At 44.9% G+C, this 14,593-nt stretch overlaps 1 protein-coding gene across 1 annotated transcript; it reads left to right on the top strand.

The window, feature by feature from the left end:
- Window positions 1–528: 528 nt before the first annotated feature.
- Window positions 529–12,858, top strand: SPACA6 (sperm acrosome associated 6; the record flags this gene model as incomplete). The annotated part of the gene is made up of 9 exons (XM_083370081.1): window positions 529–721; window positions 2,067–2,144; window positions 3,195–3,263; window positions 4,498–4,521; window positions 5,537–5,614; window positions 6,420–6,523; window positions 8,650–8,806; window positions 9,514–9,730; window positions 12,822–12,858. 9 exons carry the CDS (start codon window positions 529–531, stop codon window positions 12,856–12,858), a joined length of 957 nt encoding a protein of 318 aa, XP_083226207.1.
- Window positions 12,859–14,593: the final 1,735 nt, after the last annotated feature.

The raw sequence follows: 14,593 nt of genomic DNA on the forward strand, positions 1-14,593 counted from the left end.
CGTCGAGCTCTCTGGCCCAGGCTGAGGATTAATTTATTTTAATTGGGGTTTTATTTATACAGGGATAAATTTAATCTTTTTTAAACTTGGTTTTTTAACTTTTGTATTTTTGGTTTTTAATCACCCTGTAAACCGCCCTGAGTCCTCCGGGAAAGGGCGGTATATAAATGTAATAAAATAAATAAATAAATAAAGTCAATGGGGGGAAGCCCGATTCACTTAACAACCGTGTCACTCACTTAAGAACTGCGGTGATTCATTGAACAACTTTGGCAGGAAAGGTCGTCAAATGGGGCAAAAGTCGCTTAACAATCGTCTCACTTAACCGACAGAAATTTTGGGTTCAGTTGTGGCCGTTAAGTCGAGGACCAGCTGAACTGTCTTCTACAACCCAGGCATTTCTTCCTCAACAGCCCACGGCTTGCCATACCAGGAGCTATGAAGTCATAACTGGCCCCCGGGAGTTTCCCTATGACCTCATGGAAGAATTCTCTTCTCAGACGGATCTTTCTGGAGACGTCCGTCGTCATGTCCGCTGGAGAGGCCCTGATCCTCTGGTTGTTTTTTTCCTCCGGGGCAACCGCTTGCTTCACCTGCTTCTCCACTGCAGCCCAGCGCCTTCGCATATGTCAATATTTTTGGGGCTATCAGAGCGAGAAGCACCAAGCCTGTCTCAGGACTTTAGAAACTGCCTTCGCTCCCTTGAGCAAGACTCAAGTGGGTAAGTGCCGTCCAGGGAAGGGAGAGGCTGTATCAAGGTCATAATTTAACAGCTTACCAGCTTATGTCATGTGAGATGTGTGATGTAATGGTGGGAATAACTCAGCAGGGTCTGTATCCCTTTAAGAGCCTTCGTATAAAAGGAAGGCTCTGGCTGCTTGTGTTCTTTCTCTTCTGTTTCCTGCTGTAACTGTGGTTTGTTGGATCCTGCTGTACTAGCACGTGTATGTATGTTGTTCCTAGTGTATAATATTGTAGCTAGGGTTAGATAAACCACCATTTAATACAAACCACTGTTTACTGTGTTTACTCCTGGGTTATCTCAGCGCAATAAGACTGTGCATGCTCTGACAGGTTGGACACTGGTAGGCCTTAGAGCAGGGGTCTTCAAACTTGGCCCTTTTATGACTTGTGGACTTCAACTCCCAGAATTCCTCAGCCAGCTTTGCTGGCTGAGGAATTCTGGGAGTTGAAGTCCACAAGTCATAAAAGGGCCAAGTTTGAAGACCCCTGCCTTAGAGGTTCACCTCCAGCGGGGGAGAGTTCCAGGTACTTTCAGTGGGCCTAAGGAGCAGCTCAAAGGCACCATTTGTCGGGTTTCTGCAGTTTGAAAGGAGGGTCTATGGTGACAGTAATAGTAATAAAGTTGGAAGGGACCATGGAGGTCCTCTAGTCCAACCCCCTGCTCAGGCAGGAAACCCTGGCCTATACCCTTTCAGACAAATGGGTGTCCAATCTTTTCTTAAAAACCTCCAATGTTGGAGGATTCACAGCCTCTGGAGGCAGGTCGTTCCATGGATTAATTGTTCTAACCGTCAGGAAATTTCTCTTGAGTTCTAGGTCGCTAGGTTCTCAGTCATCCAGGTCACGGTTGTCCCAAAGGTGATTTTTTTTCCCACGAGGCAACCGGACTTCCTTGTTTTTCCTCTGAAGACATTTCGCTTCTCATCCAGGAAGCTTCTTCAGCTCTCCCGGAGCTGCACCTGGATGAGGAGCGAAACGCCTTCCAAAGAAAAACAAGGAAGTCCAGTTGCCTCGTGGGGAAAAAAAAGCATCTTTGGGATCTTTTGAGAGGAGTTTAGCTTATTTCACAGAAGGTCCACAGCCAGAAAAAAGATGTCACGAGCCTGAATGGTGAGGCAGAGCAAACCACGCTACAGGTAGTCCTCAGGTTACAAGAGTTTGTTTAGTGACCGTTCCAAGTTACAACAGCACTGAACAAATAATTGATGTCCGTTTTTCACACTTACGACCATTGCACCATCCCCACGGTCGTGTGATCAAAATTCAGATGCTTGACAACTGACTCATAGTTGACCCCCCCCGTCTCTCTCTTTCTGCTCCAGATGTATCAGAGATAGAGAAGCTGAAGGATGCTTTCGGCAGAGTGGTTTTTTATTTGGAAGAGAAAGGCATGGCTAAAGGTAGGTGTGCTCCATGAAACGTGGCTGCATCGGTGAGATTATGTCCCACCCTTTTTGTAAGACCAAGGCCAGCTAAGAGAAATTTTGAGGAAAGTGAGATGGCCTATGTGGGATATATGGAGCACAGGCCACACCTTTATGCTACAGAAGTCTTCTGGATTTAGAAGATTTACTTGTTATTTTCTGGATTTAGAAGATTTAGAAAATATTGCAATTTAGAAAATATTGCAATTTAGAAAATATTGCAATTTAGAAAATATTGCAATTTAGAAAATAGTGCAATTTAGAAAATATTGCAATTTAGAAAATATTGCAATTTAGAAAATATTGCATGCACAGGTTTATAGTAAATAGTAAATGCATAAATCCCATAGTAGTATAGTAAATAGTAAATGCATAAATCCCATAATAGTATAAGGTAAAGGTAAAGGTTCCCCCGCACATGCCTGCTAGTTGTTTCCGACTCTAGGGGCCGGTGCTCATCTCTGTTTCAAAGCCGAAGAGCCAGCGTTTGTCCGAGGACATTTCCATGGTCATGTGGCCGGCATGACTAGACGCCAAAGGCGCACGGAACGCTGTTACCTTCCCACTGTAGTGGTGCCTATTTTTCTACTTGCATTTTTACGTGCTTTCGAACTGCTAGGTTGGCAGAAGCTGGGACAAGTAACAGGCGCTCACTCTGTTACGCGGCACTCGGGATTTGACCCGCCAAACTGCACCAGGGACCCCCTCCACCCAACACCAGGCAACACCTGGCAAGTTCGCCTTTTGCGGCCACCAGTAACTTTGAACAGTCACTAAAAGAATTGCTGTAAGCCGAGGACTACTTGTTCCTGATTTGTAAACTGTTCAAAGCATTTTAACGAATAAAACCAAAGCAGAACTTCCTCGGTAACTGTGAGTTGTGCAGGCCTAGACAGTAGTAATTCAAGCAGAGGCCACAGTAGCTGCTTGAATGTCCAGAAGAGCCAGATCCATGCCTGGAGCAGGTTGTGCATGGCTTGATCGAAGGAAAGAGTACCACTGGGTGATTTCTCCCTCTCTCTGCAGCCCCCTTTCAGCAAGCGGTTCCTGAGGCTGTGAAAGAAGTGGAAAAAGAAGTGGCACAACTCAACGCAGGTAAGGTTAGAGCTGCCACTTTAGGAAAAGTCATTTCGCCACACGTTGCCTGATGTTGGATCCAGGAGTCCTTGCTGCTCTCTGGTTGTTTTCTTGCAGACATTTCATTACCCAGCTAGGCAACATCATCAGTGCTGGTGTCGGATTCTCATCCTTAGCTTTGCAAAGAGGCAGTTTCTGCTGTTTTCAAACGCCACACACACCCACCCATCAATCAAGTCTTTTTTTTAAATGAAGATAGACCAGCCTAGGAAGGGTGGAATACAAACAAAAAGATAAATAATATAATACAGAAAAGTGTTTTTTTTAACTTGGTGTCTTATACACTTGTCGGCTTTTAAAATTATTTATTGTATCCCCACCTTCCTATGTTGATTGATGACTTTTGATCTCCAGGAGCAGAAGTCTAATCTTTCAAGCTTTTGGGCTTGTGCAGGAGCCCATTCCCTCTCTCTCTCTCTCTCTCTCTCTCTCTCTCTCTCTCTCTCTCTCTCTCTCTCTCTCTCACACACACACACACACACACACACACACAGAGAGAGAGAGAGGGGGGGGAGAAAGGAAGAGAAAAAGGGGGAGAGAGAGAGAGAGAAAGGGAGGGAGGGAGGGAGAAATAATAATAATAAACCTTTATTGTCAAAGTACAACATGTGTACAAAAGAGAAAGAGAGAGAAAGAGAAAGAGAAAGAGGGAGACGGAGGGAGGGAAGAAAGAAGGGAGAAAGAAGAGGATACCTCCAGGTAAGAGATTACACAACCTGCTGTATTCCATTCTGACTTGATTCCTTTTTCGGGTTTGCAGCATACATACAAGCTGGGTTCACACCAATGCTAAAGGAGGGTGCTGGCGATAGGGGAACCAGCCGAGTTTAGCATTTTGTGCGAATGCAGCTGCTCCTTCTGTAACCTGGTCAGCTAAACCGGTGGCATAACTATCCATGGTTTCAAGGGCGGGTAAATTATGAGAAGGTCTTTCACGCCTAGTTTAGGAGTTTTTCTGAAGAATTCGCCTGGATTATTAAACTAATTAGCTGGATTGGTTAGCTTTTAAAAGGATAAAAGTCCACCTTGGTTTGAGTCGGACATTGCAAACTGTGTGGATTGCTCAATACTTTAGACCCATCCGACGAAATAGGGGATCCAGCATATTGTTCCATCTCCATCTGTGCGTTCAAGTTGTGCTCAAATGTCAAATCAGAAAAACTACATTTCAGCTTTCCCTCTGCCTTTACAGCACCACCTTGCATTCCACCATGTGGTAAGTCCAAAAATCTGGCTTTTTTAAGCCCTCCTTCCCCAATTGTTATCACTATCTCCCATCTACCCCACTTCCTCATTAACTTCTCTTTCTATATCAGAATAACAGAGTCGGAAGGGACCTTGGAGGTCTTCTAGTCCAACCCCCTGCTCAGGCAGGAAACCCTATACCAGTGATGGCAAACCTTTCAGAGACCGAGTGCCCAAACTGCAACCCAAAACCCACTTATGTATCATCAGGTGCCGGGTGGGGGCGGCCCATTGGGTGGGCGTGGCCAATTGGGTGGGCGTAGCTGCGGTGGTAATGGCAGACTGGGTGGGACTAAAAAGTTCAATCAAGCAATTCCAACTTTGAGAACACCCTTTTTTCCCCGGCGAGAAATTGAAATTGATTGATTGATGAACATCGGGAGCAAAATGGACATCACGAACAAATTCACAGTGCTTGGGAATGGTTAGGAGGGCACTTACCTTTCTAGGCTGCCCCATCTATGTTTCTTGGTAAAATACATGGGAAAATCCCATTGGAGGAAAATTCTACTTACCATTTCAGACAAGTGGTTTTCCAATGTCTAATTAAAATCTTCTAGTGTTGGAGCACCACAGCTTCTGGAGGCAGGTTGTTCCACTGATTAATTGTTCTGACGGTCAGGAAATTTCTCCTTAGGTCTATGTTGTTAATTTCCATCTCATTGTTTCTACTCCTGCCTTCTGGTGGTTTGGAGAACAGCTTGACTCCCTTTTCTTTGGGGCAGCCCCTGAGATATTGGAACAATGCTATCATGTCACCCTTAGTCCTTCTTTTCATTAAACTAGACATACCCAATTCCAGCAACCGTTCCTCATATCTTTTAGCCTCCAATTCCCTGATCATCTTTGTTGCTCTTCTGCGTACTCTTTCTAAAGCTTGAACGTATTTTTTTTTATATCGCGGAGACCAAAACTGGGTGCAGTATTCTAAGTGTGGCCTTACCAAGGCATTATCTTCTCACAACCCCTTTTCATGTTCCTTGCAGGCTACCAGAAAGAGGCCCACCGCTACAAATGTTCCTCTTGTACCATCGTGGATTGCCAGCTACCCATCGATTGCCCCAGTAACAGATACTTTTTTTAAAACTAGAGATTTGCCATTTAAACTAGAGAGTTGCTAAAGAAGCTGCAAAGCCCCCCACCCCCCCAGGAGGAGCTGGGAAAGACCCCTGTCTGAAATCCCTGAGAACTTCAGGCCAGTCCAGGGGCTGCAATCACACATGACATCTGGCTTCTGAATTAAAGCATGTTCTGAAGTTGCCCAGCACGGTGAAGTCTGAGCTAACAGATTGGCTGTGCACCAAACACGAAGGGCCAAAGTTACCAAGCAATATTGTTTAATACAGGTGGTCCTCGATTTACAACAGTTCATTTTAGTGACCGCTGAAAGTTAAAACGGCGCTGAAAAAAGTGACTTAAGACTGTTCTTCACACTTACGACCATTTCAGCATCCCCATGGTCAGGTGATCAAAATTCACAGACGCTTGGCAACTGGATCGTTATTTATGACGGTCGCAGTACCCTGGGGTCACGTGATCCCCTTTTGCGACCTTCTGCCAAGGGAAGTCAAGGGGGAAGCCAGATTCCCTTAACCACTTTAACAACCGCAGTGATTCACTTAACAACTCTGGCAAGAAAGGTTGTAAAAGAGGACAAAACAAACGTTTCATTTAGCAGCAGAAAATTTGGGCTCAACTGTGGTCATAAGTCAAGGACTACCTGTATGTTTTGTGTATACTCTCTGACCTGGCTAAATGCTTTGTGTGAATGCAGCTAATGTAAACTAGGGACAGGCAAGCATTTGGTGGCAGTAAAACACACACACTCACACACACACACACACAGAGATTATCTTCATGATTCTCCAGTTCAGGATATACACAAATTGGAAGGAGACGCAACTTTTCTGAACTGCGAAGTCGCCTTCCAGACTTCTTCAGACAGGACCTTCCGATGGAAATTTGTCAAAGATGTAAGTAACTCCTTGTGGATTGAGGTTAGATGACGTGTGAAACTCTAAGATTCAAGGGAAGATAAAGTTCTTTTGTTCTAAGGGGAAATTTACCCTCAAATAGCCCCCTGGGCCACACAGTGGTATTTTAGATTTTGTTTTTTAACATATTTATTTTCCTTTATCAACAAAAATAAAATACAAAACAGAAAGACAGAAAAACAAACAGCCAACACTTACAACGAAAAAAAAAATCTTGTGTGCAAAAAGAAAAGAAAAGTCAAATAGATCTAACATTAAACCTAAAAAGTTCTACCCCAGTTGGATGCTGAAAAATTAATTTTTTTCAAAAAAACTAATATGTTCTCCTCCCCTTATATCACAGGTCTACAAATAGCTATAAACTTTCCCATCGATATTTTGCAAAAATACGATATTAAACAAAGAAATCTCCCAGATGTGGAAGTCTGTCTAATAATCAAATCAACACAACATCTAATCACAATATCTATGTAAGAGAGAGGGAAAAAATCCAACAGTCAACAGGTTAGCCCAAATGTTACAGTAAACCTCATATCCCTGTCAACCTGCCACTGTATTTAACAGATTCAATTTCCACAAAAGGCTTCCAGTCTCTTATAAAGTTGTCTAATCCATTGTCTCTAGTCAAAGTATTGTAGATTGATCAATCAAGGAATAATAATAACAATAACAATAACAATAACAACAATAACAACAACAACAACAATAATAATAATAATAATAGCAACAATAACAATAATGATGATGATGATGCTGGAAGGGATTTTGGAGGTCATCTAGTCCAACCCTGTTTATAGATTTACCAGTAGTGGTAATAAATTGCATTACCCCATTTGAATACATGTAATCCTCGACTTACAAGCACAACTGAGCCCAAAATTTCTGTCAGTAAGCGAGACATTTGTTAAGTGACTTTTGCCCCATTTTATCACCTATCTTGCCACACTTGTTAAGCCAACCACTGTGGCTGTTAAGCGAATCTAGTTTTCTCTTTGACTTTGCTTGTCAGAAGGTCGCAAAAGGGGATCACATGATCCCAGGATATTGCAACCGTCATAAATATGAGTCAGTTGCCAAGCGTCCAAATGTTGATCGTGTGACCGTGGGGAAAGCTGTAATGGCTGTTAAGTGTGAGAAAAGGGTCATAAATTACTTTTTTCCTGTGCTGTTGTAACTTTGAATAGCTGCTAAATAAACTGTTGCAAGTTGAGGACCACCTGTACAGGGAAAATACAATTCCTCTCATATCTGTCTGTACCAAGGAATGGCTATTATTTGCATTTCGTAAGACTTATAAACTATTCACAAAAGTGCTATAACTGATAGAAGAGAAAATATTAGTAGCTCAGGGTCCTTGGTGCTCTCTGAGCTTGGAGGTTTTCTTGCAGACGTTTCGTTACCAAACTAAGTATCATAAGCGCACTGATGATGTTACCCAGTTGGGTCATGAAACGTCTGCAAGAAAACTTCCAAGCTCAGAGAGCACCAAGGACCCTGAAGCAGCTACTGTTGGGATTCCTCGCCAGCCGGTGGATCCAGCAGCTGAGTCTGAGGAATCAGAGGAAGAGGAGGAGGAGGAGGGGCCTGGAGTGACATCAGAGTCAGATGAAGGCTCTGAGGAGCTCCAAGACTTATAGTTGGACAAGGAGCCTGGCCCCTCTACTCGCACTCAGGCCGAGACACAGCTGTGCTGGGAGCCTGAGTTGGACAGTGATGAAGCACAGTTGGGACAAATCCAGGATGCACAAAAACACCGGCAAGAGAAGCGAGTAGGACAGAGGAATGCAATGGGGTGGCTCAAAGGCAAAGGAGAAAGCATTAGGAAGCCACGCCTTGGCTGAATTATTAAAGGGAAGGTGTGTGTGTGTGGGGGGGTGCTGGTTGCCGAAGGCAGCCATTTGTGTTGAGGATCGAGTTTCTGTGGAGTGTGTTTGTTTGCCTTGGACATTGACTCAGGTCTGTGACAATAAAAGGGGTTGGTTTTTTCTTGCAGTTCCTGCCTGTTTCTTGGAAGAGGGGTTTCTCCTTGTGAGCAGAACAAGGACTGACATGGGCTGGGACAGAACAATTACTTCCAGGACCTGATTCTCCACCTCAATCCACAGCTCCGGACGGACGAACTCTTCCTCTTCCAGATCCTTAATTTTGGAGTCAATCCTTCTCTTCTCATTCGACCAACCCTTGGATCCCATCACGGGACCTTTGCCTGCGAACTTGAAGTGGAAAACGATGTGGTCGTCAGGAAGTTTTTTTACGTCAATGGTGAGAGGGGGGGGGGGCAAATTTTCCTGCGGTGCAGACTATTTGCTTCAAACCGGGGATGGCCATATGTAAATAGGGAAGCTACAGGTAGCCCTCGGCTTACCACCACAGTTGACCCCCAGATTTCGGTTGCTAAGTGAGGCATTCGCTAAGTGAGTTTTGGCCCCGTTTGACGACCTTTCTTTCCACCGTTGTTAAGTGAAGCGTTGCAGTTGGTAAGTCAGCAACCCGGTTGTTAAGTGAATCTGGCTTGCTCACTGGCTTTGCTTGTCAGAAGGTCGCAAGAGGTGGTCACATGACCTCGGGACACTGCGACGGTGGCAAGTACGAACCCGTAGCCAGGCATCTGAATTTTGATCACATGATCATGGGGCTGATACAGAGGTCACAACTGGGAAAAATGGTTCTAAGCCCCTTTTTCAGGGCCGTTGTAACTTTGAACGGTCACTAAATGAAGTGTTGTAGATGAAGGACTATCTATATCAAAACCCTTCTGGTATTACTCCTTCATATACCTGGTATGATACGGTAATGAAAGCCTTGCATTTCAGAGGGAGATCCAGCTTTAAGTTGCCAAGTTTTAGAGACCCTGACTTAGAATCTCCCCCCCACACACACACACACAGTGATTGCCTAGCTGTGAGTGGCAGGCCAACCGTTTTGTGCTGTGTGTGTGTGTGTGCGTGTTGTCCCTTTTTCCACTGCAGTGACAGAAAAAAGGCTGGGAAAAGAGAAAAAGTTGCAGGAAATGTTTAAAGCCATCCTGAATTCCCCGCCAGCGCCAGAAGAGGAAGAAGTGGTGGTGAACAAGTTACCGTCTCTTCAAGATCTGCTGTCCCAGCCTGATTATCTCAGGAAAAGGGGTGTTATTGTGCTTATCCTGGGAATAACTGGGATATCACTGCTTGTTACTTTAGCAGTTCTGTAAGTATTTTGTAAGTATTTTGACACGACTTCGCAACAACAACAACAACAACAAAGTATTTTGCAGAGGCGATTGACAGGGTGGCTAAGACATCAGGCTAAAATAATTTTTTTAAAAAAAAAATCTGGCTTTGCACCCAAAGTAGGACTGAGAAGAGACTGAACAACATCTGTCTGAAATGGTATAGGGCAGGGGTGGGGAACCTTGGCTCCTTTATGACTTGTGGACTTCCAGAATTCCTGAGCCAGCCATGCTGAGGGGAAAGAGGAAAGGTTTCCAAGCTGAGCCATGCTGGCTCAGGAATTCTGGGAGTTGAAGTCCACGAGTCATAAAAGAACCAAGGTTGCCTACCCCTGGCCTAGGCCGCTTTATGACTCGTGGACTTCAACTCCCAGAATTCCTGAGCCAGCCATGCTGAGGGGAAAGGGAAAGGTTTCCAAGCTGAGCCATGCTGGCTCAGGAATTCTGGGAGTTGAAGTCCACGAGTCATAAAAGGACAAGGTTCCCCACCCTTGGTATAGGGTTTCCCGCTTGAGCAGAGGGTTGGACTAGATTTAGAAGACCTCCAAGGTCCCTTCTAGCTCCCTTACAGGTAGGCCTCGACTTATGACCACAACTGAGCCTCAAATTTCCGTTGCTCAGTGAAACATTCGCTAAGTGAGTTTTGCCCCATTTTACGACCTTTCTTGTCACTGTTGCTAAGTGAATCGCTGCAACTGATAAGTCAGCAACCCGGTGGTTTAGCAAATCTGACTTCCCCCGTTGACACTGCTTGTGAAAAGGTTGTAGAAGGGGATCACATGACCCCCTTGGGACACAGCAATGCTCATAAGGATGAACCGGATTGCCAACCATCTGAATTTTGATCACATGATCATGGGAACACTGCCAAGGTCGTAAGTGTGAAAAATGGTCGTAAGTCACTTTTTTTCAGCGCTGCTGTAGCTTTGAATGGTCACTAAAGGAACTGTTGTAAGTCGAGGACTGCCTAGTATTGGGCCAGACATTCTCTCTCAGCCGCAGGAAGCAGGCAATGGCAATCCGCTTCCCAAATCTTGCCAAGAAAACTGCAAGGACTTGTCCAGGCAGCCTCCGAGAATCAGGCACAATTAATCAGAAGCAAATGGAAACAGTATTTGCTGGAGTCCTTCTGGCTGCCGTACCTAGATTGCTCATTACTTGTGTCTCCAAAAAGTCTCCTGACCCCGTTATCTCAGAGCTGATCAGAAAAAAGGGTGCTTTTTACTTCCAGCCCTATAATCAACAAAACCCTGGACTCTTCTCTGTTCTTAGACCAGAGTCAAGCACTGGGGAAATCAAGAGATTCAGGCAATTCAAACAAGAATAAAAACCTACTGTAAGCTTAAGCTCTCCACAAGAATCTGAGCTACTAAGGTAGTGGTTGTTGAAAGAAAAATCTTCATCAGGGTCCAATCCAAGCCGGGAATGAACAAAATGGAGACTGCTTTAGGAAGAAGGTTGCAGTTTATTGAAGAGGAGAGCCAGACCGAAAGGTGGCTCTGGGGAAGCTGACCACATGTAGTAGGGGGGGGACATTGTATTGCACATGTATTGGGGGGGGGACATTGTATTGCAAACCCGGCTGGTCCTGCGAGCGGAAGGAGGGGTGGCTGGAGGAAAGGACATTGAAAAGCGTAGTCCTGTGTGGGAGAGAACCAGGATGTGCCCGAGGGAGGGAGTCAAACCATCATCAGTCATGAAACCCTGCATATCCACAAGAGATCTAAGCCCCGCCCACCTTGAATGCTTTTCTTATCTCGGGCTCATTTCCCTTGACCTTGAGGGTGTGGGAAGTCAGCCCCCCCCTCCCAAAGAAATATTTTTGGGAATATTAAAAAGCCAGAATATTATATTTCCCCAAAGGATCTTCAAGGGAGAAACCAACCACCACCGCCACCCCCAAGTAGGGAGTGGTGGGTTTTTATACCTTCTTGGGCTTTTGTGTGGAGTTGTTCCTGTGGCATGAACTCTGACCTGACTCTGAGTGTGCCTTTAAGGCATTCTGATGGTGGTGGGTTAATCCTATTATGTCCCAAAGGTCATATCCTGCTTCCCTCGGGGCTGTGGCTGATGGCTATGTCCTGTGTTGGATTATTATTTTTTTTGGTGTTGGGGATTGTTGATTCTAAGGATCTTTGTTTTTCTAATCCCAGCTTCCTGACAATCTTTCTGACAAGATGATCACATCTGCATTTCTGCAGACCTGGTTTCTGTTTGGGGCAGAGAGACTTGGGGGTGGCAGGGGTGGTTGGTTTCTCCCTTGAAGATCCTTTGGGGAAATATAATATTCTGGCTTTTTAATATTCCCAAAAATATTTCTTTGGGAGGGGGGGGCTGACTTCCCACACCCTCAAGGTCAAGGGAAATGAGCCCGAGATAAGAAAAGCATTCAAGGTGGGCGGGGCTTAGATCTCTTGTGGATATGCAGGGTTTCATGACTGATGATGGTTTGACTCCCTCCCTCGGGCACATCCTGGTTATCTCCCACACAGGACTACGCTTTTCAAGGTCCTTTCCTCCAGCCACCCCTCCTTCCGCTCGCACGACCAGCCGGGTTTGCAATACAATGTCCCCCCCCCCCAAGGGGAACTCAGAGAGCATCTGCGCGGCCCCCTCCTTCCCCTTCCGTCCACCTTAACAGCTCCAGTAAGCCAGCGTTCCCCAACCTTAGGAACTTGAAGATGCGTGGACTTCAACTCCCAGAATTCCCCAGCCAGCTATGCTGGCTGGGGAATTCTGGGAGTTGAAGTCCACGCATCTTCAAGTTCCTAAGGTTGGAAAACGCTGCAGTAAGCCACGCGCCCCTTTCGCGCTTGCAAACCTCCGCGGCTTTTCCGCTTCCTCTTCCGAACTACGCACCCGAAAGAGCCGCGTTGCCTTCATCTCCTCCGCCCAAGCGTCGCCGCTTGGCCTCCTTTCTCCTCTCCGCCCCGCTGCCTTTGTCGATGGGAAGTTAGCTAAAGTAGACCGTCGGTGCCCCTTTTGCAGCCCGCTGCGCTCCGCGCTCCGGCCCGATCAAAACCCAAAGCCTGGACTAATGACTCCATTCGGATTCCTTCCCTTCTCCAGGTCGACGTATCGCTGGGCGACGGACTTCGCGCCGTGACTCGGGAGACGCCGCCTGCACCCTTCCGTCTTCCGCGGGATATTGGGTTTCTCCCCCCCCCCCGCGCCCCAATTAAAGACGGCAAAGCTCGCCTGACGCCCCGCGCGGTCTTGCAATACTTGATGAGCGCTGCGAAATTCGGAAATCCTCGACGCCTTTACGGAACAGACGGGCTGGAGGTGGGGGAGGGGGGAAACCCGATGATAAGATGCTGGAAGGCGTTTGTTTTTTCTTTCTTTCTTTCTTTCTTTCTTTCTTTCTTTCTTTCTTTCTTTCTTTCTTTCTTTCTTTCTTTCTTTCTTTCTTTCTTTCTTTCTTTCTTTCTTTCTTTTCCTTTCTTTTCCTTTCCTTTCCTTTCCTTTCTCCCTCCCTCCCTCTATCTTTCTCCCTTTCCTTCTCTCTTTCTTTCTTTCTTTCTTTCTTTCTTTCTTTCTTTCTTTCTTTCTTTCTTTCTTTTTCTTTCTTTTCTTTTCTTTCTTTCTTTCTTTCTTTCTTTCTTTCTTTCTTTCTTTCTTTTCTCCCTCCCTCCCTCTTTCTGTCTTTCTCGTCTTTCTTTCTCTTTTTCTCCCTTTCCTTCTTTCTTTCTTTCTTTCTTTCTTTCTTTCTTTTCTCCCTCCCTCCCTCTTTCTGTCTTTCTCGTCTTTCTTTCTCTCTTTCTTTCTTTCTTTCTTTCTTTCTTTCTTTCTTTCTTTCTTTCTTTCTTTCTTTCTTTCTTTCTTTCCTTTGTAAACCGCCCTGAGTCCTATGGGTTAAGGGTGGTATATAAATTCAATAAACTTAAACTTTCTCTTTCCCTGTCTTTCTGTTTTTCTTTCTCTCTTTTTCTCTGTCTTTCTTTCTTTCTTTCTTTCTTTCTTTTCCTTTCCTTTCCTTTCCTTTCCTTTCCTTTCCTTTCCTTTCCTTTCCTTTCCTTTCCTTTCCTTTCTCCCTCCCTCCCTCTTTCTATCTTTCTCTTTCTCCCTTTCCTTCTCTCTCTCTCTCTCTCTTTCTTTCTTTCTTTTTCTTTCTTTCTTTCTTTCTTTCTTTCTTTCTTTCTTTCTTTCTTTTCTCCCTCCCTCCCTCCCTCTTTCTGTCTTCCTCGTCTTTCTTTCTCTTTTTCTCCCTTTCCTTCTCTCTTTCTGTCTCTTTCTTTCTTTCTTTCTTTCTTTCTTTCTTTCTTTCTTTCTTTCTTTCTTTTTCTTTCCTTTCTCCCTCCCTTCCTCCCTCCCTTTCTGTCTTTCTCTCGTCTTTCTTTCCCTTTCTTTCTCCCTTTCCTTCTCTCTTTCTCCCTTTCCCTGTCTTTCTGTTTTTCTTTCTTTCTCTCTGTCTTTCTCTCTTTCTGTCTTTTTCTTTCTTTCTCTGTCTTTCTTTCTCTCTGACTTTTTCTTTCTTTCTTTCTTTCTCCCTCTTTTCCTTCCTTCCCTCCTTCCTTCCATTAAAACCTTTAGATAAAAAGATAAAAGCTAACACAAACTAATATAAAGTAAGGAAGAAAAAAGAAATAAAGGAAAAGCAAAAAGTGCAAGAAAAGAAAAGAAAGTTGAAGGGCATCCTAAGAGGGAATTTTTTGCACCCCTAAAGAAGAATATTTGTAGTTCAGGGTTGAAATGAGCGGCCCCCGGAGCTCTCTGAGCTTGGTGGTTTCCTTGCCGAGGTTTCATGACCCAAACAGGTAACATTATCAATGCTGGTGCTCAAAACCTTTATCATATGAAAGAGTTGACAACTATGCGCATAAAACTCACTTTAAGATAAA

Source organism: Vipera ursinii (assembly GCF_947247035.1).
Source record: "Vipera ursinii genome assembly, chromosome: 9".
NCBI lineage: Eukaryota > Metazoa > Chordata > Lepidosauria > Squamata > Viperidae > Vipera > Vipera ursinii.